The 27,468-nt window shown below is 36.3% G+C and overlaps 1 protein-coding gene and 1 long non-coding RNA gene across 3 annotated transcripts in view; one reads left to right on the forward strand and one right to left on the reverse strand.

Annotated features, from left to right (window-relative positions):
* The first annotated feature begins 31 nt into the window (after positions 1-31).
* On the forward strand, positions 32-27,241 carry LOC106538610 (uncharacterized). Of its 2 annotated transcripts, XR_015695624.1 has the most exons (6): positions 32-172; positions 14,925-15,013; positions 15,875-16,081; positions 20,948-21,175; positions 21,719-21,784; positions 26,756-27,241. It is a non-coding gene; the product is annotated as an uncharacterized LOC106538610 (long non-coding RNA). The 2 variants fall into 2 exon arrangements; XR_001312746.2 differs by lacking the exons at positions 20,948-21,175; positions 21,719-21,784; positions 26,756-27,241 and having other exon boundaries at positions 37-172; positions 15,875-16,253.
* The window catches only part of KCNB2 (potassium voltage-gated channel subfamily B member 2), a 147,740-nt gene continuing 136,677 nt past the window's right edge, over positions 16,406-27,468 (reverse strand). The window contains exon 3 of the mRNA XM_014053144.2: positions 16,406-18,766. Within this exon, the coding sequence (XP_013908619.2) occupies positions 16,649-18,766 (2,118 nt within the window). The 3' untranslated portion in view covers positions 16,406-16,648. The remainder of the gene's footprint in view (positions 18,767-27,468) is intronic.

The raw sequence follows: 27,468 nt of genomic DNA on the forward strand, positions 1-27,468 counted from the left end.
TCTTGGCCACGCCCTCCCTCCGAGCGATTGGTCGACGCGTACCCTTCTTTCTTGTCGCGTGCCTTGTGCGTGCTTTTGCCTCCGTGGAGGAGGAGAAAAAAATCGGGAGCGTTCTCTGGGTCCCGCTTGCGGATTCTGTTGCGAGGCGAGTGGAAGCAGCAAGGATCGCACGGTCAGCTCAGCTTAAATCTCTCCCTCTTTTCCCGCATTAAACAATTGCAATTTATCACGTCTCTCGGATCGCAGAATGAAACGCGAAAGTTTACATGAGTGTTTTTCAAGTTTGACTTTTTTTTAATTCTCCAACCAGTATGCTGACTGAGGAATTATGGGAAGTGAAGTCCACGCACCTTAGAATCATACGACTGGAAGGGACTTGGGAGGTCTTGTAGTTTAACTCTCTGCCAAGGCAGAATTTAACCTGGAAGATTCAACCTGGAACTAAGAGGAATTTCCTGACAGATGATTGTCTAATCTTTTCTTGAAAACCTCCGGCAATGAACACCCGCAACTCTGGGAACAAAACGTTCCATTGTTGTTGTTTTAAATGTCAGGAAATTCCTCTTAGTTCCAGGTTGAATCTTCTTCTGACCAGCTTCCAGCCTTGCTTCTTATCCTGCCCTTAAATGCTATGGAGAATAAATCGACCCCCTCTTCCCTGTTATGGCTCTTTAAGTATTGGAAAACTGCTATCATGAAGAAAAGCACTGATTTACACTGTACATGCATGTTCCCTTCGTTTCCTAAATCGGTTTATCTTTGCTTCTAACATTTTAAAGAGTGTATACCGTGATCTCCACGCGCACATTTCTAATCCCTATCCTGGGAAGGCTTGACGGAAGGGACTGGCTTAAAAATCACAAAATGAACGATAATCCTGAAAGTTTGGAAAGTAAAGCCCTTTGTTTGGCGATAGAGTGAGTTATAAACTAGCCAACTTCAGAGCATTTTAGTGACCGGGGCGAACTTAGCCTGCTGCCTAGTAGAAGGTTTGGTGTGTCATGGGAATCGGTACACGGGGTTGGGTAAACCATATAAAATGAACCGAGGAGCCACTACCAACGCAGTAAGCCCGTCCATTTGTTCTGGAAAGAGCAACGACTTGATCTCAGTTCAAATATTCCTCACGATGCTGTGGGAGGCATTAATAATTCAGGAAGCAGCGGACACGCGAGGAGCGTAATTGCGCTTCCTGAAGACATTATAGCCTTTTAGGGATGAATGTTTTCCTGCCTTTGTGCCGGCGGGATAGGGGCATGGGGGTGGTCTCACGTTATACTTTCCTTTTTTGGAGGGAATTGCACAAAGAAATCGCGGTAGCGCAAGTCAACGGTGGGAGAAGATCTTTGAAGGTCTGATCCTGGGCGAGGCTGAATTAAGATCACACAAAGGGCTGAAATGCGCGGAAAATGTGAGTGCACCTAGAGAAGGCGGAAAGATGTTGTGGCATCCCTTTCGGTCCCACGATTTCCCTTACTGGAGATCGTGTGCTGAGTGTGCTGTAAATAATTAAGTGCAAAGGATAAATGGACTATCAATGGACTGATCCCGTGGAATTTCTGCTATGTCCAATGACTGTCATTCTAATAAACATTTAATTTTAATCCACAGAATGGTCTTACATGGTGTTTTTTTTTAAGCAATGCTCAGTCAAGTTTAGCAACCTCTTTCAATTGTTTCCAGACGTTCAGCATTAACATGTGATGATGATAACTACTGTACATGAACATTTATTTAGAGAGAAGTTTTAATAATTTGAAAATACAGTCTTCTCTCTTAAGGTTCATTACAAAGTGATTCCTTGGGAATCCTACGATTTAATAAAGTCTTTCTCTCCTATTATTTATAATATATTTCTTTCCGAAGGCTTCCCAAGGCTCTGTGTGCTTGTCTCCCCCCCCCCTTATTATTGGAAGAAATCCTATTCTTTATAATGATATGGTTTCACTATAAGGAGGTTCATGATATTTTCAAAAGATAAAAATTGGCAAGGACACCAATTCTCCACTTGCCTACAAGCCTTTTTCTGACAACTACATCTCTATTCTTAAACTTGGAAATAAGTTGAATAAATGAAATCTTTTTTGTGTAGGAAGAAAATGTTAACAAAAACACCAAAGGTTAGGCTGCATAACAGCTAATGCACATGGGGTTGTTCTGTGGAAAATAAGAGGCAGAAGCATTTGGTATACAATGGTTGCTTATAGTTGGAAATTGAGACTGGGAACTCTGTCTATAGGTGATACAGTTGTAATCCATGAGGTCATGTGACTGTGCCCATTTATGACAGCAGTTCTGGCAGTCCCAGTTGCTGTTGTCTGATGGATTCTGCATGGTCGCAGTCATGTGATCACTATTTGCAACTCTCCTGCTGGTTTCCTTATTGGCTTGTCTTGTCATAAGTCTGCTGTGAAGGATGCAAATGGTGTTCACTTGATTACAGCATACCACAATGTCATAATTGTGAGCCAGTTGCCAAGTGTACAAATTGTGATCATGTGAACACAGGAATGCCATAACAACTGCAAGTATGAAGACCCAACATAAGTTCCCTTATTCAGTGCCATTGTAACTTTGAACAGTCACTGAACAAGTAGACATTAAACAAGGACTATCTGGATATTAAAAGGGCAGGATAACAATATAATAATAATATTTTATTTTAGTAAAAATGTTCAACAGCATAATTTTTCAATATTAAAAAATCTGTTTTAGGAAATCTACATTGTATCCATTCCTCAAGTAAAATAAAATAAAAACATGAAAACATTGTTATTTTACAATTGCTATGTGCCGTCCACCATTTCTTCTTTCTTGTCTCTCATACAGATTAGATTAGCTTCATAATCTCTGTCATTTTTTATACTTCAGTTAGTAATTATTTATTGAATTGTTATTTTATAAATATAGTAAATAGTATTTGCTTTTCATTGTGAGTAATTTATTTGCCACAAACATGTTGATATATATTCTGCTTCATACACGTTTTTCCCTATGTACTGATCTAATAAAATGTTTAGGGTCAGGTGTACTTAAACCTGAGAAACAAACAAACAAGCAGCCATGGGACTAAAAATCATGGAATACTTACTTTTTGTATAAAAAGTGATTCCTACTGAATATGCAAAAACAGCAAATCTTGAGAACATAAAAAACCAGGCCCAGATGAACAGAACAATCCTAGAATAAACCCCAGTTGACTTAAATTTCCATCAAGGTTTTGTATTATGAACAAAAGCATTAGGTATTTGTTTATTTATTTAATAATTGTATATGGATGCCCATTTCAGGAATCTGGTAGTAACAGTTAAACATAATAAAAACATAATAAAACAACAGAAATAATATAAAATAACATAGCTGCTGTGAATGTAACTATGACAGAGAAGAAAACACTACCATTATACATGAAGGATAACTTCTCTGATCCATTGAAGAGGAAAATAAGTGTCTTTTGGCAACTGACAGTTTAGCAAATCCCATTAAAATATTACAATGGTTTCAGTAGAAGAAATAATAGGACAAGGATATTGCATAGTTGAAAATTTTATTGTAAGTACGAACGTAATGAAATTTTAGCACCAAAGTGTAGAATTTACGATATTTTCAAGTATGATATCCAACAATGATTATCTATGATACCTGGGTATGAGTCAAAATATATATTAAACTCTTTAAGAATGCCAGGCATTTATTTTGATCACCCATATGGTTAACCAGAGGTACTTTAATTAATGTAGAAATAGTTGCATTTGCTTTTGAACAAATGAAAATATTAGATTGGCTGCCACTTGGAAATTTTTGGAGGACATTGTGTAGTCCAATATTTCAGGAGAAGATTGATTGCTATAAATTTAAAGGCATTTTTTTAAAAAGTAGCAAATAGCTTTTCCATAATGCAACATGACACCTGTGTTGGATATGAGCTATTGAACTATGGAGATTCTCAGTTGTCCAAGTCATGGTTGTCCCAAAGATGCTTTTTCAAAAGACAATTGGACTTTATTTTTCTTGAAGACATTCTTGAGAAATGAAGTGACTTCAAGAAAAACAAAGCCCAAGTGCTTTTGGATAGAGCAGCTTTGGAACTATGTGATCTATCTGACATTATGCCTTTTACATGGGTTAAGAACCCTTGAATTCCCAGATAACATGTGTAGAAATATGCTCTTTAAATTAAAAAAAGCCTTGAATTCCCAGTTAACATTTATAGAAATGTGTTCTTTAAATAAAAAAAGCAGTCAACACGATACACTTTCTTTCACTTTAAGAAATGACATTAGGATCAAGGAAAGGTACAACCAGTGACAAATTGTTGAAGTTATTAACTACAACATACTTAAGAGAATATTAGTAGATGTCTGTACTGGCCTAACACAAATGTGGCTCAGAAAATTGATGTGATGCCTTAAGAATGTCTTAAATCATTGTTAAATACATAACATATTTTCTTAGTCAATCTGATGCTTAAGCTGTCTTGTTTAGAATGGAAAAAACAAAAGTTTTAGTTTTGAAAAACAAATAGAGTGGGATTTGTATCCACTTTGCAAGATAAAGCTACTGAATTTCACTGAAAATGATCCACTTTTTAAAATTGTTGTGGGGGGGGATGTATCTTTAACTTCAATGTATTGGACCACAATACCAAATTTTGGGCAGAAATGCAGAACGATTGTTATGAAAGAGAAAATTTCAATAATTTCCCAATAGTGTCAACCTAAGAACCTGTAAAATATGTTTGATCAGATATTATCAGGAACTGGGTATGTCTAGTTAAATAGAAAGAAGGACTAGGGGAGACATGATAGCAGTGTTCCAATATCTCAGGGGTTGCCACAAAGAAGAGGGAGTCAAACTATTTTCCAAGGCACCTGAGAGTAGAACAAGAAGCAATGGGTGGAAACTAATCAAGGAGAGAAGCAACTTAGAATCGAGGAGAAATTTCCTGACAGTGAGAACAATTAATCAGTGGAACAGAAGTTGCCTCCAGAAGTTGTGAATGCCCCAACACTGGAAGTCTGGAAGAAGATGTTGGGTAGCCATTTGTCTGAAACGGTATAGGGCTTCCTGCCTAGGCAGGGGGTTGGACTAGAAGACCTCCAAGGTCCCTTCCAACTCTGCTGTTGTATTGTATTGTATTGTATCATATCTCTGGCTACTGTAGAGGAGATGGAGAAATAAATAGAAACGTTGGACAGCTAGAATGTATCAGTGTAGTTTTAATATCTTGACTGCAGGGGACTGGGGTTGGAAGGTGATGTAGGAGGTGATGTAATGCTACAATTAGCTGGACTTTTATAGCTACAGGATGTTATGCCCTCAATGCCAAATTACAAATAAGTGAGATTGCACTTTGACTAGCAGGAGTAGCAGCCAAAGGAAGAACAGTGGCTATGTTAGTTGGATCTTTATATGATATATTGTGGAATACAATGGGGAAAGGTGTTTTGCTGTAAATAGTTTAAAGGTTAACTGGAGTTATTGTAAGCCCAGGTAAAATGATATCTAGATTAAATACATAATCCAAGCAAATATAAAATGTCCATAGAGATTTCTGCTATGACACAAGAAGCTAAACTCAATATTGTACTACATGAGGTGAATCTAATCAGTGGAGAATCAGGAAAACATACTGTCTAACATTACCAGCATATACAATAACCAGTACAATACCAAACAATAACATATTATTGCTAATCTTTAATGGAAGAAGCAAATTCAAGCAAAAGTTTTTAAAAACATTATATGGTGGTGCATTTAATTCAACAATTAAGAATCACCTAATATAATAAGCCAAAATAGCAAGCAACCAGGTATGGACACAAAACATAGAGGCATATAAGCAAATTATAATAAAATGTATCATATCACCTATGACCAAAGATTGACTTTGGACAAAGGGTTGACTTTCTTGTCTGGTCATTAGAGACACTCCCAATTGAACGTACGCCACTGAAATATAATTCTATTATTTCTTGATCATCTCCAGCACAATTGTAGGATGTCAACACTCTAGAAATCCAAAGGGAATGAGAGCTTTGTGGACATTTAGCTCTGAAATGAGACAGTTGAGGCTGCATATGCTTTATTCCAGGGCACTGAAATTGGGTCCAAAAGTATCTCCCTTATGTGGGAAATATGAATATCTTTTAAATTTCATCCATGAATATCCACTTGCCTTCTTCAAATTGTTTTCTCACTCAGGACATTTGTCATACAGGTAATCCTCAATTTATGTCCTCACTTGAGCCCAAAATTTCTGTTACCAAGAAGACAGTTGTTAAGGGAAATTTGCCCCATTTTATGACCTTTTTTGCCATGGTTTTAATGTGAAGCACTGCAGTTGTTAAGTTAGTAACAGTTGTTAACTGAATCTGGCTTCCCCATTGACGTTGATTGTCAGAAGGTTGCAAAAGGTGATCACATGACTCCAGGATATTGCAACTTTCATAAATATGTGACCATGGGATGCTACAACAGTTGTAAGTGTGAAAAATGGTCATAAGTCGCTTTTTTCATTGCTGTTGTAACTTTGAACGATTACTAAATGAATGGTTGAAAGTTGAGGACTACCTGTATTTTGATTGGTGAAATCAGACTGGGTTATTTCGCTATGAATAGATATAATGGCAGACCCTATGTAAAACTAAATATAGGGGTACAATTAATTTTTGGATGTTGGATTTCTTTGAGGTTTTATTTCAGAACAGTTTATAAAAATGTGAAGCATAATGCATTGTCTGTAATGAAATAATGGGACATATCTATCTTAAGGAAAGGTGTCAAAGGGCATATTTAAATTACCTTTTTTTTGCCAATATTTTTTTTATACAAAGTGATTGTTTGAATGAATATATGCAAACATGATACACATTAAAAAAATGGATAGAATTCCAATCCTGGGTCGAATTATCAGTGATGCCTATTTTTACATTATTTGTGGATTGTTTAGAGTTTTTGAGTATAGATAGGGCTGAAATATGATTCCTAAGAATGTCCAGCATTCCATTGTTCCATAACTATCTTTTAAAGTCAATATTATGGGGAGATTAATGGCAACAATAAATCTCATGGAATCATTTTGAATCAAAAATTACATTTTAAAATGAATTTGTATAGTTAATGTAGTTCTTTATTTATTCAAAATCCAAAGGATGAGGTAGCTAAACTATTTCTTTCAGTCATTTAGTTATAAAAAATTAACAAATAAATTAAATCACCTACCTCAAGTGTCTTCTTATGCTTCTGTTTCCCCCCCCCCCCCTATCCAGGCTAAACTTACGTTTCTTCTTCAGACGATCCCAATCATATATGCAATATTTTTCAGCATTTAGATAAATCCCATTTTTATATATTTAGGATAAAACATAAATATACATCTACAAAAGATGCTTAGTCCATTCCATTCATACTTAGAATGTTTACCAAGATAGAAGGTAAAGCTAGGAACATGTTTTTTCCCTTTTTTTATAGCTATAAAAGGCACACTTTGAGCAATTGCAGAAATCAAGTTGAATTTTAGTAGAATACATGAGTTTTGGGATCTTTTTAGTCAGCCTGATAGTTTATGAACTACCATTGAATAATAAGCAGAGTAGACTCTCAAATTTCCTATTCTCCAGATGAATTGGACTACAAATACCATTGTTCTTAACCTGAAATAATTAATTAGCTACTTATTTTACTCAACTATATATCTAACATATCTGAAAACTACATATGGATGCAAGTTGTTGGTAAAAAGTATTAAGAGAAGCATTCTGTTTTTTTGTTACTGCAATGTCAAAATGCTTTCTTTCAGATTTCATTTCATTAGAAATTCTAGAATGGTAGTGGCTGATGTGGACTCTTTTTTAAAACCATGAACTTCAGAATAACTCCTAAACATGATATATCAGAGTTGCTTAGCATGCAGGCATCATCCAGATATTGAACTTCATCTCCATTGACTGAAGCCAGCATGGCCAATGCTGAGGGGTGATAGAGATCTTGTCCAATACTACCAGCCACATTGTATCCAGTGCTCGACTCAATGGCCTCCTGAGAAAAATGTACAGTCCTGCAAGAACAAGCCACTAAGTAATTTTGCAGTGTCAAAGTAGCCGGAATAATGGATTAAATTGAAAATAGGTTTTGAGGCATATTTCTATTTGTCATCCTGACTGCCTAAGTTTGTATCTGATCAGTTGCTACTGATGGGATGGGGGGTGGGGGTAGTGTCACCTAATTAATTAACACATTCCTGACACCAAAAAGAAAATACTACTACAGGTACAAAATTAATTTATGGTTTTCACAGCAACAGAATCTTAGATGAGTTTTAAGGTAAAGACTTCTTGAGCATGACTTCAGTGCTGCTTTCTAAACAGGAGCAAATAGTATCCAATCTGGGTCAGTCATCAGGACCAGAGGTGTAGTCTTCTGAACTTTCACAGGGAACTGAGGATGGGCTCCAGCAAGAGTCTGAAAGCTCAAAAAACTAATCCTCTGGTCCTAGTGACTGACCCAGACTGGGTCCCACAACATTATCCTGGGACACGTATATTTGCCTTTATTCACGAAATGCACACAACTGGTTTGCCACTGCCTTCCTAAGGGATGCTTGATATACTTTCCAATCAAACCTAAATACTAATCAAGTCCAATTCTGCTTAGTTATTCTTGAGATCATCCACGATTACTTAGGGGCTGGTGCATGAGCTGGTGAGGACTTTAAGATGTTAACTGTCAATATGAACAATGTTTTTCTCCAGATATTGATCACACTGAGGCTATGCACTTGAAACATGCTGTCACCAGTGTATTGTGTTCATTAATCTCTTTTCAAGCCCCAAATTTCTTTCACATGGCCATTAACAGCCTAATAAGTAGAAAAGAGTCTAATTTACCTAGTCTTTCCAGAATTCCTCCCCTGTTCCTCAAGGTTTCTGTTTCTGTTTAATTATTTGTATGCCGCCCTTTTCCCTGGGGGGACTCAGGGCGGCTCACAATCAAAAGGAAGGGGAGACAGACTTTTACAGATAAGACAATACATGATTAAAACGCAACATTCATACCATTCGGGCGGGTTACAATCTTTAGCCCCAGGCCTGACGGGATAGCCAGGTTCTAAGGGCTGTGAGGAAAGTCTGGAGGGTGGTGAGGGTACGAAGCTCCATGGGGAGATCGTTCCATTGGGTTGGGGCTACCACCGAGAAGGCTCTCCTCCGCGTGGTGGCCAGTCGGCATTGGCCAGCAGATGGAACTCGGAGGAGGCCTAAACGGTGAGATCTAATGGGTCGTGTGGAGGTGATCAGCAGTAGGCGGTCTCCCAAGTACCCAGATCCACTACCATGAAGGGCTTTATAGGTGGCAAGTAGCACCTTGAAGCGTATCCGGAGATCGACAGGTAGACAGGTACACTGGTGACAGGTAGGAAAGGTACATTGCGGGGGGGAAAAGCTACAGTATTATAAAGGTAAAATAATTATCCTTTTATAAATAATACTTCTGTATTGAACACAATGAGATCTACAGGTCTTTGTTGTACCAGATTACAATAAACTTACTGAAGAGAGCGATACACAAGTTCCAGTGATACTGAGGAAGCCCTAGGATAGGGGTCTTCAATCTTTTGTTGTCTACTGGGGAGCCTTGTCATTGAAGAAATGACTGCCATAGGAAACATAACTGGTTACAAAGCATAAATTTATCACATTATTAACTGGTAATTGTATAGCTTCCCCCCTACTTTATTCTAATGTTGCTTTTGCTATTTTTGTAGGCTACTTATCATACTTACAAATATCAGACTACGGCCAGGGATCTTTTAAACATTAAATTCCCAAAATGGGGCTTAGAGGCATGTTTGAAAATTAAGATGCTGGAAAATAGTCAGTTTGTTTTAAAATCAGATAAGGAGCCTGATAAGAGTTGGCCATAGGTATGTGGGATGCCACACTGGGTACTTGAGACTCCAGTCCTAAGACAGCAGCCTGATTCATGGCAACCAGCTCAAAACAAAGTGCCATTTCTGAGAAAGATGGCCTGGCAGCCTTTCTTCACAGCTAAATTCATAAGGTTGAGCCAGCAATATTTTGCAGTCCCGCTGTTGCTGATTTGGGGCAAGCACAGGTCAAGAATGTAAGACCACAATTATTGAAAAAGAAAGGCTATTGTAAAATGGAATGGTGAAGTAAGCCTTGTTTCAAATCATTAGGCTTAGCCTCCTAACTCAGGGCTTGATTCCAGAAAAGTCTCATGGCAATTCCTCCAAACATGCTTAGTCTACAACATAACTATTGAAAGAAAAGGCAAGTGATGAAAATGGTCTCTCTTATTTCTCAACATTCTAAATATTTCTTCCTACAGCTTCCCCTACTCCTTGAAATGAAACTAAAAATTGCTATAAATTGGGATTTTGATATGTATGCAATGTTGAAGGCAAAGGGGCTTCATGCAGAGAACTGAAATGAGACACAGATGACTCATTTACACATTTATTTCACTTTTCTGCTTACTCTGGCAGACGGAAATGGAGAACAATGCCATTTATTTTACAGATATTTGACAGAAAATAAACAAGTATCTTGATGCTGAACAATTGTACAATACAGCTACAACATGCATATTTATATGCTGATTTGTGCACAAATATTTACTTGATCAGCAAATGTAACAGAATTCAAAAGAAAGAAAGAAAGAAAAGGATAGGAAAGGAAAATTTTGAAACATCATGTTTCCTTTTCATGATGTTAAAATGAAGCTGAGATGGAAACATTCATACAAACACATTGATAATGAATACTATTATATGTGAAATTCTATTAATGGTTTATAACAGAAGGGGTAAGCTGGCATACAAAATGATGAAACTAAGTCATTCCTAATAAATAATGCAAGCAAGTACTCTTGCAGTGTCTTATATGAGTATTATTTTCAGCCCAGCAGCCGTCCTTAAAAGATGAATAATATGCTCAACAAAACTAGCAAAATTTTCCATTTTAAAATATGGGGCATTTGTAAAAGGAGTAGAAGGACATTTGACAAGATGTGTATGCCTTTATCTCCCACTGAAAATACATTTCTTGGTTTTAAGAACAAAAACAAGGATAACTTGTTACAGTAATTTAGCAATTCACAATAAAATGCTGCCATGAAATTGAATAGTAAAGACATATTGTGGCAAAAGAAGTCGTCGTCGTCATAATCATCATCATCATCATCATCATCATCATCATCATCATCATCATCATCATCATCTACTGTTGTACTTTTCCTCCTTTCAGCATTTGTAGCATTCAGAAGAAAACAATGTTAAATTCAAATAAACGGAATCCCTGCTATTTGTAGATAAGACACAAATATGAGTTATAACATATTACCTATAAAAATGAGACCGTTTTCATCATTTAATATTTATGTACAGTTATCTCAATGTAACAAGCAATATTCTTTTCAGGAAACTTATCCCTAAGTATTTAATCATCCATTACTGACTTGTATATCATATCCATGGCTAGAGTTGCATATTTTGCCGAGAATTGTTTAAGTCTCAGTTTCTTTTCTACATCCAGGGACTTGGGATGCAATTCTTTTTAGTGTTCTGGACCAGGCAAATACTTAAAAAAAAAACCCTACTGTAAGCTTTTCCCCCCTCCTTAGATGTGAGCAAAAGATATTTTCCATCACAAACTGCAGGTATGGCAGTTTTTCACCTAGCTGCACCAGACCCTTCCTAAAAGTAATCAGTTCAGAGGATAAGAGCAGTAGTGGGTTTTTTTTTGAGCAGCATTGATATCTGGAAATGCATTTTGTGGAAGAAAATTTTGTCCTACCCTATGTACAAGAACTCTTAAATCCAAGGCCAGGGATTTTCCTTCTATGTGGATGAGCAATAAGCTGAATTATAATGGACACCAGGTTGGGGAGGAACTGCATAATACACTGTTGTTTTACTATTTTTCTACTATGTAGTAGCAATAAATAAGCCGGGGAACCCAAGCAATCCAGTACTGCAGCTCTCAACAACACAGGCTGACATGGCCTCATGAGAGCTTCTGGGGATTGTATCTGCAACATCTAAAGGACCACTGATTTCTTCTTTGCACAACTACTGTTGTTACTGAGATAAGAGCTAGACCAGGGGTATCAAACTAACATTGTCACGGTGGTGTCACATGACATATTGGAATTCCCCCCCCCTTTGCTAAAATGGGAGTGGCCAGCACATGATGCATCTGGCCCACTGGCCAGGAATTTGACAGCCCTAAGCTTAGACTGACAGTTTGTCAATACAATGTGTGAATGTGAAAAGTGGGGAAACTGCTTATATCTTTTTTTAGAGTAGAAGGGAAATGCTTAAGACCAGATTGTAAACATTTTATTATAGATGATTTTTGTTTCCCTTCCTTGAAAATTTGCTGTGAATTGGACATATCTATTTATTCACATTTTAAACAATATAAATATGATACTTTTATTTGTTCTTTCTTTTGCCCATTGACTCCAGCTGAACTTGGCTAGAAGAATGAACCTGATATTTTTATATGAGGATTGGAATGAAAAAATTAATATTGCTCTTTGCTATAATAATTAACAAGCAAATATATAAAAATTAATTTTTAAAAAACATGTTATGCATACTCACAAGAATTCTATTTTTCTTTCTCCTTTTTTTCCATACTGGCTTAGGCTCAGCAATTTTCTCAAGACATTTAGTGGACCAAATATTTTACAGAATTACAGCATAATTTTTTAAAAAAACAACAGATATACATCCACTACAATCACTTTCTATGATAAATGTTCTATACTTTAAAAGGAAGAAAACATTCCATTCTTTTTTTTTTCAGCTTAATGTGGATTGCTTTGAAATAATCATGAAAAATGAACCTTGGTGAATTAAGATATTTGCTACACATGTTGTTGATTGACTTATTGATTATGTGACACAAATATCCAAATCAAGCAAAAGTTTTCTGTGTGAATATGTTTTTTTTATTTTAGACAATAGGGGATGAAAAATGTTAGTGTTTACTAGTTAGTTAGCTAGTTAGTTTAGAGAGTAGAGTGGTATACGTTTGGATTCAAATCTCTCCATAGGATTCCAGCCATTTAATGATTTTTGGCTAATAATTAATGTATTTCATAATCTCGTGATTGTGAAAATAAACAATGTAACAATCTTTCCTAATTTATAGGAAAATGTAGATATATTTTCCTAGTGGCTTGGGTGCCATTCTGAATCATCAAATGGCTTTCCCCTCCTTTTTTCTTTTTACTAGGGAGGTGAAGCTGGACAATTCCAGCAATTCTAACCATTATGGACAAAAATAAATAGCTGAGACTTTAAATTCAGTAGACAGGAAAGTCATAGATCCTGTATTTCTATCTTAGAATCAGTCACTGTTTTAATGAGGTGCTAGTTCTAACACTTGCTTTACAATAAGAGTACATGGCAGTATCTCTAAAAGAAGCATCTTTTATTTTACTACTATTATAAGAGCAATTCATAAATCTTCAATTTTTTTCCTAAGCAGATGATCAGCTTTCAGTAGCTGCAGTTGAATTACTTTGCAAACATATTTTAAATAAGATTTTTAAAAACTATATTTTCAGTAGCAGACAGTTTTGATATGATAGTTGAATAGACTTGGTATGGGAAACAGATTACATTTCAATGCATCTAAAAAAATACACGAGGTTTTTTTTAATCTATAAGATAGCAACTTAAAATGTCCATGTCATATGATACAACATCGGGACTATAAAGACAGAAAGATATTCATCATTCAATCTGAGAAGCACAAATTTTCATTTTTGAACTTTAGATCTTTAACTCAGAAGTTATGGTAGTGTTCCAAGAGTTTTCTTTGAGTAGACATTATGAGGGAAATCATGATTTCATTGAAATTACTGAACAAGCTGCTGTTTTCAATCTAAGGGTAACATTTCATTTAGCTTTTATTTTTGACGTTACTTAATTGTCTGAATAAAGGTAGAAACTGTAGGGACATAAACAAACAAATAAACTGGAATAATAAAACAACATATCTAAAAAATTATTAGCTAGCATTTGCTCTCCATTAATGGGAATATCTAACTGTGAAAAAAGATAAACAAATACAGGAGCTTTATGGAACAAAATATAATGATTGAAACAGTTCATGTGGATTGCCATGCAATTAAGTCAAATCTTATGCAAAAATAAAAGTAATTTGATTTTCATGAACAATTAATACTTTGACTTAATGACCAGACATTGGCTGCTTTAGAAATGACATTTAGCCCCAGTATATAAATTAATAAAATATGAATCTGAAGATATATAATTTAATAGAAAAAGGAAGTCTTAAGAGGAACTTAAAAAACATTTTTTTGAAACATAATCTCCTGTGCTTAATATTTGGTCCAAAGAGTGAAATATAAGTTTGCAATTGTGGAACTGTATTTAGGAGAAGTAAAATTCATGAGCTGTGCCGTACATTTTCCCCACTGAAAGCTGTTTTGGTGGAAATAACAAAATAAAAACTGTGTTTTTAAAAGACAGTTTTAGGGGAAATTTTGAGCTTTTTTAATCTATACAAAAAATCAGTAATAGATGTTTTTCCTCAGTGCTTAATGTGCTTTAAAAATATTCTTTTAGCTGGAAAAAAAAGTACATGGGTTGGCACTTTGCAAAGCCATGTGTGGGCCTTTAGTATCATGCATTTTTTAAACTTAAAAAAAGGCTTTGGATTGATTGGTCAGAAAATAACATTGGTAGAAGGCTGCACTCCTATTTTGTTTGAAAATATGTCACTTGCCTATTGTTATTATGGAAAATTGATAAAGCTAAAGTATAATTCTAAAGAGATCTATTGAGCCATAGAAGATATCTTCTCATTTGCATCATGTGATTTATTGTATTATTTGTTAGATTTATATCCTTTTGTTTCTCCTAGACTAACAGAGGGATCTGTTTTTACTTCATCCCATAAAAGAACACTACATAGCTGTAAACTGGACTGTTAAGAGAAAATGACTGACCTAAGTGAGTTTTGCTAGCTGACAGAACTTCTATTCCTCCCACTGAATTCCTACAAGTTCCTAAAATTCCATTTGTGCTCCCTGGCCCTACAGAATAAGTGCAACTGAGAAATATGTAAAGTTGTTTTTTTTAAAGTAACATAGTTAAAATGCTGTTTAAACCTACTGAATTTTATGGTTCTAAAATAACTAATGCATTAAATCTTTATTAGCAGAATTAGTTATAGAAATCTGGGGGGGAAAGATTGACTAGAGTGCTTGTGATGGAAGAGATATCATGAAGATGAACAATGGAGGTTTCAAAATATTCCATTTTCTGAATGTTAATTGCTATAATTACATGGAAATGGTGATAATTATGAGTGAACCTATCTGCATTCAGCGTTCCTTGTGCAAAATTGAGGCATTCAGATATTTTGCTGAATAAGCATAATTACAGGTTTTACACATTTTTAAGCCCTATACCACAGTATATGGACCGCTGTGGCCATAGCATACTCTAAGCTAAACACAAATAATCTACATTACTTTTTTGCACAGCGTATGAACTTCAATAATCTCATCTGAAAGATACATTTTCTGACTTCTCATATGTGACAATTCTTTCGGTTGATTCATGGAATGATATTGGTACAGCAGTGGGGGTGAAAATGATGTGCAAATGACACACTACTGTTAAAGAAAACAGCAGATATACAATAACAAGAAGTCTACAAATAGTAAGATTTTAACAATAGTGCAACATCACAACATTGTTAAAGTCTTAGGATAAAATAATCAGTTTTCATGTCATTTGGCACATTTTATTACCATAAAAATAATTGTATTTCTTTTAATGGTTTTTTGTTTGCTTTCAATTTGGCAGGTATAACAAAAGTTCAATTCCTGGTCATTAAATCTTGCCCAGTCTTAAGAATTTTTCCCCCAAAAAAGCTGCAAGTGCATCCATGACATCTCTGCAAATAAAAATAATTGAAGCTATGGTTCACTTCACAAAGAAATGAGAAAACACTGCAATTTTCTTAAACAAACAGCGTACATTGGATGGGGATTTAAAGAGAAAACAAGATAAGTAAGATGCTCTAAGAATAAGCTGCAATTCTGCAACATAAGTCTATACAAATCCTCCAGGCAGTGGACTTGAAGGAAGTATCTGCCCCAAGAAACCTGATTATTTTTTTTTTTTACAAATCCTTGATAACTGGAGATGTTCCAGCAAATTAAAATTATTTACAAAATGTGCATTTTGCAGACTCAAAGCACCTTATTTCACACTATTATTAACATATGAATCAACATTTCATCCTTTCATGTGCAAATTCTGAAATTCAAAAGGAAAAATAAAAGTGAATTAAAATTATCTACAACCATAAATGAAAGTACTAACAGTGTTAAGCATTGCAGAAGATCATTTCTGAAAAGAGCATTTTATTTTACTCAGTTCTTGTTGCATTTTTCCTGATTTACCTTTTGTTAGAAAAAAAGTTTGCTTTTAAATTAAATTGTACTTAAACTAAACAACTCTTCATGCCATGCAAAAATATTTTATTTACTTTCGAGGCTTCCCTTTTTTAATTCGTAGGCATTGCTAATTCCAGTTTTAAGAAATAAGTTTTGTCATTATTGCTGTCCTAATTAGTCACATGCTGGTTTCTCTGTTGGGACAGTAACCAGGATCACTAGGATTTGTATGGATTTCTGGGGAAAACAAATGATTTTCCATTTTGTGACCTTCTTGATTATTGTCCCCTGTTATTTCCCTTCCAACATGATAAATGTCTTGAGTGCAGTTATGACCCAAATGTTTGGGTGAAGAAGAACTGACTTCAGAGTCTTCTGTTACATAGTTCCCATCCTTAAGTTTATCCCCAAAGCAGTTTGCCTTGATATCCAACTGCCTGAAGTCATCTTCCTCACCAGTGTCTATTTCAGTGAAACTTCTCTCTTTGGAAGGGAAAGAAAAACGTTTCTGCTTGGGGAACAAAGGGCATGCTTGCTTAGAAGCTCCTGAAGAATCCACACCCAGCAGGGCCCTTTCCCCCTCCGGTGAATTCTCTTCTAAGAGGATAGTGCTGATATGCTGAGGGGTATATTGTAGGAAGTCTCCTGTTGCCAACACTGGCAATGGTCTTGTGGTGCTTGGTGGGGTTTGTGGAGCACCACCTCTGTTTTCTTTAAAATTAACTTTAAGAGACCTTGATTTTAAAGGGTTGCTTCCTCTGAAAGAACTTTTGGGACTCTCCATGGCATTGTCAAAGTGAAAGTGACCATGAAGGAGAGGATGAGGACAGCTCTCAGAGCTCATCATTGTATTGACTGAGGAGTAATCAAAGCAGGTATCCCTGGGAGCAAACATTTTATCTTTCATAAATGGTAAAAGCTGGGAATCTTTTGCTGTTTGGTCTTCTAAGTGGGCAAACTCAATGGGAAATCTTAGTTGCAAATGAGAACTGGAATATGGAGGAAGAGGTGAGCGTTCTGTCTCTGTGAAATCAGTGGCACAGCTGGCAAAGCTGTCAATGCTAGAAGTACTTCTCATATCAGGGATTACTTCTTTGGGTCCTGTTATAGATGCGTTTCCTTGTCGAGTAACCTCTTCCATTTCTATCTCCTCCTCATAGAGGGGAGGTTTCACTGAAGGGCCTTGGTAGGTGGAATTCAGATTAGGCTGAGACTGAGTTTTAGTAATTTCATTATATAATATTTCAAGTTTCTGAGCACTCAAGTGTTGAGGACTGGAGGTTGCTGCTGTATTGTTTAGCTGTTCATGTGAATCTTGCTGGCTCACTTCCTGGTATTTGTTCTCCAGAGATTTATTAGAACTTGTCTCAGACATTGTCCTTCTGGCCCATTTCCAATGACTTGGAGATAAGTGGTTGTCATCGGGAGTTTCCTTTGAATTTGCTGCTTCCTCAGTTTTATCAGTATCAACAGCTACATCAATCAGTTCCATACTGCGAGCAAAGGCATCTTTTAAATTCATTGAGATAATACTTCCATTTCTCTTTGCTCGCTCAAGTGCCTCCCTTCTTTTAATGGCTTTCTCCTGCCGCTTTTGCTCCTTGTAGAACTCTGAAAAATTGTTTACTATGATGGGAATGGGTAGGGCTATTACCAGCACTCCAGCAATGCAACACAATCCACCAACTATTTTACCTAATAAAGTTTTGGGATAAATGTCACCATAACCTACTGTGGTCATAGTGATGGTAGCCCACCAGAACGATGCAGGAATACTTGTAAACTTTGTAGCATCTTCATCTTTTTCAGCAAAAAACACTAGACTGGAAAATATCATAATTCCCATAGCTAAAAATAGTATCAACAAACCCAATTCATTGTAACTCCTTCGTAAAGTAAATCCTAAAGATTGAAGTCCAGTTGAATGTCTAGCAAGTTTAAGGATCCGCAGTATCCTCATGATACGGAATATTTGAACTACACGGCGGACATTTTGAAACTGCAGCACACTTTTGTTAGACTCTGTGAGGAAAATGGTGACGTAATAGGGCAAAATGGCTAGCAAATCAATCACGTTTAATGGACCTTTGAAGAACTTCCACTTGTTTGGAGATGACAGAAAACGCAAAAGGTACTCCATAGTGAACCATGCTATACACACTGCTTCAACATGTGCTAGCTGAGGATTGTCATTTAGTTGTCCAAATTCATCAATTACTTGAAGCTCAGGTAGAGTGTTGAGTGACAAAGCAATGGTGGATAGTACAATGAACAATATGGATACAATGGCCAAAATCTGTTAAAAAGAAAGATAAATAAGAAAACTGTGGTTAACAAATCATAAAGAATGCAAACCAAAGAAATAGCACAGAATTACAGGCCATCCCAAAGTTGCTGTTTCAGAAGGCAACTGGACTTCCTTATTTTTTCTTTTAAAGACGTTTCACTTCTCATCCAAGAAGCTTCTTTAGCTCTGACAGGATAGTGCAGACATGTCACAGCTGAAAAAGCTTCTTGGATGAGAAGAGAAATGTCTTCAAAAGAAAAAAATACAAGAAAGTCCCATTGCCTCCTGAAAAAGCACCTTTGGGGCAACCATGACCTAGATGACTGAGAATCTCTACAGGGAATTACAGGTCGTTGTTCTTGACTCACTGCAATTAGATATGCTCCTCTAGTGCCAATACCCCTAACTAATTCATCTGAAGTGCTGGTCCACAATAATAGATCCACTGAAAACCTAACTTATGTGACAATGCTATCCTAAATAATTCCAAAGGTCTACATATTTGGGAATAAGATCCATTAATACAACTCAGATTATTTCAGAAGCTTAATTAGATTATACAGTTCATCTTTTTTTCCAATCAGCTGCTTTCCAAGAATAGTACCTTAGACCATAACTCCCAGTTCTTAGCCAGATAAGATATTTTCCCCATTATTATCCTAAATTGAGTGCCCAGTAAATGATGTAACAAAACAAAACAAAACAAAAAAAAGCAAATGGAATTTGTTCCTGTTAAATACATACTGGACAAATTTTTAATTACAAACATTCTAACTAAAGCTTCATCTTTCAAAAGCAAGTAGAAAGCCAGTTTTGGGAAAGCCTGGGAACTTATTTTGTGTATTTGGCTAAAAAAATAAAATAAAATAATTTCAATAGGTATATTAAAAGATATGACCTTTTAAAATAAAACATTGCCACAAACCAAAAAATAACAAAATAATTATTATTTTAGTGCCATCAAATGTTGTAGGCCGCATGCCTAATTTTAATTTTTTTAAACTTAACATTAAAAGTAATGACAAAATGTAAGATACAAAGTTCAATATTAATGCTAAAAAGAAAAACATACAGATGTTTGATTGAGCTGTCCACAATTGTAGTGCTGAATATTCCCCATGAACTTAATGTTAGTATTTAGTGATACTTACAATTTAGCAATTACTGTGTATGATTTTATGAAGTTATGTTTTTAATAGCTTTTTAAAAAAACTACATCAGCATACTTGTTTAAAAATAAGAAGATGAGAGTTATGAATGAATTTTCTCCAGGTAAAATAAGAAAATAGGCTCAGATGTACGATATATATATATATATATATAGTCTGAAGCAGCCTGAAGATTCTGAAGCAGCCTGAAGATGACGAATGAGACTTCGTCGAAACGTCGCCAAGACATCTCCAATTCTACGCGGGAGAAAACCCGAACAACTAGAGACCTACATACTAACACCCACGAAAACCTCAGAAAACACACACACACACACACACACACACATGTGTGTGTGTGTGTGTGTGTGTGTGTGTGGTTTTTTTATTTGTGCTGATAAATAAATAAAGGGAGACTAGTATAGATCTATTTCAAGCTATTTAGCTCTCATCAGCTAGCTGATGATTTATTTATTATTATTTATTTATCAGCACAAATAAAAAAAACACAAGTATAACAAAGGCAACAGTAAAAATATTGGGTTTCTGTCGTGATGCACTCTTGTGACGAGCCGATTGACAGATGATGGAAGCAGTTAGCTTCCTCCCATAATTGGGGCTTACCAGGGGTTGTAAAAATCTAATCTCTCTCTCTCTCTCTCTCTCTCTCTCTCCCTCCCTCCCTCCCTCCCTCCCTCCCTCCCTCCCTCCCCCTCTCTCTCTCTCTCTCTCTCTCTCTCTCTCTCTCTCTCTCTCTCTCTCTCTCTCTCTCTCTCTCTCTCTCTCTCTCTATATATATATATATATATATATATATATATATATATATATATATATATATATATATATATATATATATATATATATATAATCTATCTATCTATCTATCTATCTATCTATCTATCTATCTATCTATCTATCTATCTAGCAAGCAACATTATGTTACTTAATATAAAACAGAATGTTAACAGGTATTTTGCATTTTTTTACCTTAACTTTTGATAAAATTGTGCTAAATTAAACTATTATTTCTTTCTTTCAGGCAAGGCTATCCCATCCACATTAACGGGGTATCTTCTAGGAAGCTGCCAGTGTCTCTCAGCCCAATGAAGGAGAGGGCAAACTATGTATGCTATTTTGATCTCTTCTACAAAATGGGAATATACTTCTAATCAATGAATGTGTAAAGAGACAAATCTTATAGAACCCTTTAAAACAGATTAATTACCAGATAAAAACTTCAAGGTCATCTAACCTTCATCACAGTTCAGTAAGTACGGAACTTTTGCAGATCTGAGAAGATATTGTGAATTAATAGAATGAAACACACACACACACACACACACACACACACACACACACTCACGGTTTTATGAAAATTTAGGAAAAATTATTCTAAGTAATGTATTGAGTATAGTGCAAAATAGCCATATTCTGTAAAATAATTATTGTTTGGTCAAACATCTGCATCAACATTTATTTTTGAAAATATGTTAAAAACTAAAAACTTACTGCATTCTATCCATTAACAACACTGGCTTTCAAGTATTATTAATTGGGCCTTATTTTTACCCTTGAATCAGAAAATTTGCATGCTTCTAGTTTTACATTTCCAAGGTAGTTTAAGGCATCATAAACCAAAGTTCTTTTAAAAATCTCTAACTATTGTAAGTTTGACAAAATCATAATAATATAACATGGACACAAAAGTGGAACTTCTCCCATAACAATAGCTATCATTATCTGTCAGCAGGTTTTCTTGTTCAATGACATATTGAATATATGATGACTTTAAACTATTATTATTTTTCAGATTTATCCTTGGCTGATTCCTTAGTTGCCTGGCAATACTACAGAAGACAATATGATTCATTCAAAGGTAGGATTGAATAGATTGAATATCTGTATATTTGCAGTGGTAAACCTTTACAAAATCAAGAATAATTAGTTTCTAAAACTATTGGTTATGAGACATCTAAAATGCTCTAGAACAGTTGTGGGAAAAATCTTGTTGCATGCCATGAAGTTCTTGTTAGCAAATATGCCATGTGGTTTAAGTCTGGAATACACAATATATGAAAACAACTCAATTACACATAGAAAACCAATATATTTAGAACCAGCATTGCCATTTTCATGTTGCACTTTTTGAAAATAATGGAATCTTCTTCCAGTATTATTTGTTACCATACAAAAATGATCTCGCACAAAAATTCTTAGTAGAATTCTCATGAATTATTTTCAATGAAGTTTTTCCCATTTTAACCAGAAGATGTCTCTACTACACAATCCTGGTATTCATGACAGCAGCTGCCCTTGGAAAGATAGCAGTTATAATAATGCATCTCTTTCTCTCTTCTCCCCTTTTTTCCTTAAAAAAAGCCTTTCTATCAATACTTATATCCTTGCCTTTGCTCCAAGGATTCTTTGTTGAATTCTGTGCCAGAGTCCCATATCTCTAAGAATTTCAAAATACTTTATTTCAGAAACATCTCTTATTGTCTCCCCTCCCCTATAAATCTAAATATTCTAAGACTAATTACAGATGACACTGAGCTGCCAGGAATAGCCAACACTCCAGAAGACAAGCTCAGGATCCAAAAAGATCTTAACTGACTTGAACAATGGGGCGTATCCAACAACATTATATTTAATGTGGAGAAAAACAAAGTTTTACACCTATGCAGGAAAAACGTACAGATTAGATGAAACCTGGCTCAAAAACAGTAACTGTGAGAGGGTCCTTGGAGTCCTAGTGGAACTCCCTCCCTCCCTATTTTCTGTGTTAATAGCCTGACAGAGAGTTGTTGGCTGACATTCCTGCATCATTATTATATAATAGGCTCTTTGCATATGACTTTGATTCTTCTACCATTATAACCATAAAATATAATAACGAACTGTGATTGCAGTCTCTAAAGAGTCACCTGTTTGTACTGTTGAGTGCCATTTACATTTTTCTACTTCTTATCATTATAGGCACAAAAGAAATATCTCTTTAGACCAAACCAGCAGTGTCAAACTTGATTTCATTGAGAGCCGCATCAGGGTTGTGTTTGACCTTGCGGGGGGGGGGGGGGAACCAGGAGAGTGTGGCCAGGGGGTGTGGCCAGCTCTACATTACTCAGGGGCACTTATGGTGGCCTGAGTGCCCTACCAGCAAAGATGGGCTCCTGAGATCCGTTTTCGGCTGCGATGTCCTCCTGCAACCCTCTGCCAGTGTAAATGGAGCCCCGTTTTCGCTGGCAGAGGTACCGCGAGCCGGTCCTTCACTATTTTCCAGATCAGCCCCATGGGCCAGATTTAAGCATCCCGCAGGCCAGATCCAGACTGTGGACCTTGAGTTTAACACCCATGGACTAAACTATGCACTTGTAAAGTGGTAGATGCTGCAGGATGCTCAGCTAAGATAATCTGGTGTATTCTTCCTGTCTTTTTTGAGTAACAATACTTGTCGTTACCATACACCTGAATATAATTGGATATTTTTGCTTATTTGCAAAGGTAAAGGTTTCTCTTCCAGTTGTGTCCAACTCTAGGGTGTGGTGCTCATCTCTATCTCTTGGCTGAGGGAGCCAGCATTGACTGAAGACATTTCCGTGGTCCTATGGCCAGCATGACTATATGCCAAAGGTGCACAGAACACTGTTATCTTTGCACCAAAGTGGTAGTTATTAATCTATTCACATTTGCATGTTTTCAAACTACTAGGTGGGCAGGAGCTGGTCCAAAGTACATGAACTCACCCTGCTGTGTAGTGTTTGAGTTTTGAACCTTGGCTGTCAGCTTTCCAGCCGACAACTCAGTATCTAACTGCTGAGCATGGAAGTAATCTGCATTGGACCTGAAATGACACTTTATAATGATAAAGCTCTTAATGGTAGACCTATGTTTAAACATTCTAATAAATAAGGGACAAGTTGGTAAATTCACAAATTTTACTGGCTTGCATCATGCCCTCCCAAATGTTGCTAATATGGAGAAGTTATAATTGGTGTGGCCAATGGTGAAGGATTCTGGAAGATGTAATCAGTTCCTAAACTACAACTTTGAGTATGCCAGGTTCCCTATCCATACTCAATAGTTAATTTCCTTTTGCTACTTTTCCCCAACCAGCTTTTTACTTTTGATATACATCACTTAAAAGTATCAGATGTCCCTCACCTTATATATATGACATAAGCTTGGATTTCAATAAATGTTTTTTTTTCAAATTTATCAACTTTAAGATGTGTAGACTCCAAGAATTACCCAGCCAGCATGTTACAAAAAACTGAGCTCAATGAGATCTACATTATTACAATTACACTTTACAACTGTATTGTATTCAGCAGTTATTTATATCTGAATACAATTTAAGCTTTAGTGACTTCAATGGGATTTGTTCACAGATAAGTCAATGTGGGAAAGCAAAATGATTTCAAAGAGAAATCTTTTAGTACATTGCCTTTTACAATCCAGTAAGCTTTTAATTAAAAAATAACATGTAGTCCTGAACTGTGAAAATAAATTCATCACATAAAACAATCAGTAGAAGTGTCGGTGAAATGAAAATGCTTAATAAAGTCTATAGACTACGACCGTGATGGCAAACCTATGGCACGTGTGCCACAGGTGGCACAGAGTCCCCTCTGTGGGCACATCAGCCATTGCCCAAGCCCAGCTCCACCACGCATGCACGTACACCTCCACCGGCCAGCTGGTCTTCAGGTTTCTGCCAGGTATGTACGGGGGTGGGGTGCATGTGTGGGGAGCACTCACATTACATTTTGAGGGTTTGTGTGTGTGTGTGTGCCTCCCCTGCACCCCGTTTTGGGCCTGGAAGGCCTCCTGCACCAATCTGGAAGCCAAAAATGGGTGAAAGGGGTGAAAGGGATGGAGTGCATGCACAGGGGCATGTACATGCACGGGAGGCACTCACATTGTATTTTGGGGTTGTGTGCATGCGTGTGCTTTGGGCACTCGACACCAAAAATGTTAGACATCACTGGACTAGGAGAACCCAATTAAAATATACCTGGTCTCTAAGCATTCTTTTTTTTTAGTGTAGATATTATAAAGTATCAGGTAATGAATGAGACACCATCATTTTCATTTCACCCTGAGTTCTACTTTACTTCAGCCCACAAATGTTATTAGGGAAACATGATAAGGATGAATCAACTGTTGATAATTGATTTGCAACACTAGCGCAAGACAGAAAAAAAGTCCTGCTCAGTACTACATGAGCAAGAAAAGACTGTGAAAGGATGGAAGGAACAGGATTTCTTCAAACCAGCAGCTGAATCATTCCCTACATTTTGTTTTAAGGCATATTGCTGAGTGTGGCTTTATTTCATTTTTAAGTCCTAGTACCTATTGACTAATTATAGTGTTTCTTATGCATTTGAATAAGGTCCCCTCAGTCTCATTTTTGATATCAGTAACATTGCAGGATCTACTACTAACTACTTTATATGGAGTGCCCCTTTTTGTGGGGGGGGGGGGAGGAGAAGCAATTTATTACAATCTTTAACAGAACATTTCTGAAGCATTGTGAAAAAACTATGTATATTATACAAGCTGAAGAAGAATGCTTGCCAAAGAATGCTTTACTATTTATCTGTTGTTTTGAAGTATAATCATTTAAAGGTTGAGAGTTTGTGGAAACAATCCTGATCACAAACAGAAATGATGTTAACTGTTCAGAAATTCTTTTTTCCCTTTGAAAATGCCCAATTAAACATGAAACGGATGTGTAAAGCTGATCTTTAGGAAAAATGATTAAAGAACCCAAAAGTAGGTCTGCTAAATTGGTCTAATCTAGTATATGGCTAGTATATGTTTAGAGGGACACGGTGGCTCAGTGGCTAAGACACTGAGCTTGTCGATCAGAAAGGTTGGCAATTTGGCAGTTCGAATCCCTATCGCTGCATAATGGAGTGAGCTCCCGTTACTTGTTGCAGCTTCTGGCAACCTAGCAGTTTGAAAGCATGTAAAAATGCAAGTAGAAAAATAGGAACCATTTTTGGTGGGAAGGTAACAGCGTTCTGTGCGCCTTTGGTGTTTAGTCATGTCAGCCACATGACTGAGACATCTTTGGATAGTGCTGGCTCTTCGGCTTTGAAATGGAGATGAACACCGCTCCCTAGAGTTGGGAACAATTAACACATATGTGCGAGGGGAACCTTTACCTTAAATAATATTAGACCAGCATGTACCCATCTAGGCAGAGTTTATTAATTTTGAAGCCCTTATTGTATACTCAGAGATCTCTCTTCATCAAGTAGGAGAGTTGAGACAATAAGGGCTTCTGATTGTGTGAAAAAAGTAAAATAAAATTATTTCTTTATGGTGCTTTTTTGTTTCTTGAAGTCTTTCTTCAAACTGCTTTTATTCCTCTTCATTCATTTTTTTCAAACATGGATCAGTATAATTTTAAAAAAATGTATTTACTTTTCACTCACATGTTATTTAAAAATTCTGGAACTTGAATTTTTTTCCCAATTAAATACTTAGATGATACGTCATGCCTCTCTTCCTCTTGCTTGCTGTCACTTCTCACATGTACACACATCCCAGAAGGCAGTAAAAACATTACTAAACCAAAAATCCAGTGCGTTAAAATAAAAATTCATTTCTCTATGCAGACTATTGAGAAACTGGAAAGAGCTATCTTGTGCGAATACAGAGGAACACCAGCATAAATCACACTTTGAGTCTTAATTAGATGAGCTGAGTGGGTACAGTTCAGACAATATGATATATATTGCTTTAAAGCGGGATAACGGCTAATAGTGTAACAAGACTTCTCTCTCACTCTTTATCTTCTGTTTTATTGCATTATGCTACTGTGTTTCTTTTATTTCAGGTCTGTGTGGTTTCTACATACTCTACATTGCATTTCCTAGTAAGACGTTACTATAAATCTGGACTTGCTCAGAGAAATTGGAATAGTCATAATCTAGCACTACAGCACTTACCTCATCTTGTGCAGGGTCTTGACCCCCAAAGCCAGGTTCAAGCACATCTTTCCCCCTTTTTCTAGTACTCTTTTTTTTGTAAAAGTTTTTTATTTTTCAATTTTAAAATACATGCATTCTATCTTTCCTTAATCAGTATGTCATCTGGGGCACAAATATCTGTGCAACATTCTTCCATAAATTATATTACATTATACAATTAAACCTTGTAAGTCTCTTCATTTCTTTCTTAACATATCTTCTAGTATATCTTCTGACATATATACAATAATAACATTGATTGTAGTTATTTTCATAATATTAATCACTGGTGGTATTCAATATTTATTTTACTACTGTTTCTGTGGGTGTGGCTTGGTGGGCGTGGCATGGCTTGTGGGCATGGCAGGGGAAGGATGCTGTAAAATCTCCATTCCCACCCCACTCCAGGGGAATGGTACTGTAAAATCTCCATTACCTATCAACCCCTGGGGAAAGTTACTGCAAAATCTCCATTTCCTCCCGATCAGCTGGGACTTGGGAGGCAGAGAATAGATGGGGGCGGAGTCAGTCAGAGGTGGTATTTGTCGGTTCTCCAAACTACTCAAAATTTCCGCTATTG

Source organism: Thamnophis sirtalis, unplaced genomic scaffold (assembly GCF_051295495.1).
Source record: "Thamnophis sirtalis isolate CommonGarterSnake01/CBP01778 unplaced genomic scaffold, rThaSir2_p1.2 scaffold_2, whole genome shotgun sequence".
In the NCBI taxonomy this organism is placed as follows: Eukaryota; Metazoa; Chordata; class Lepidosauria; order Squamata; family Natricidae; genus Thamnophis; species Thamnophis sirtalis.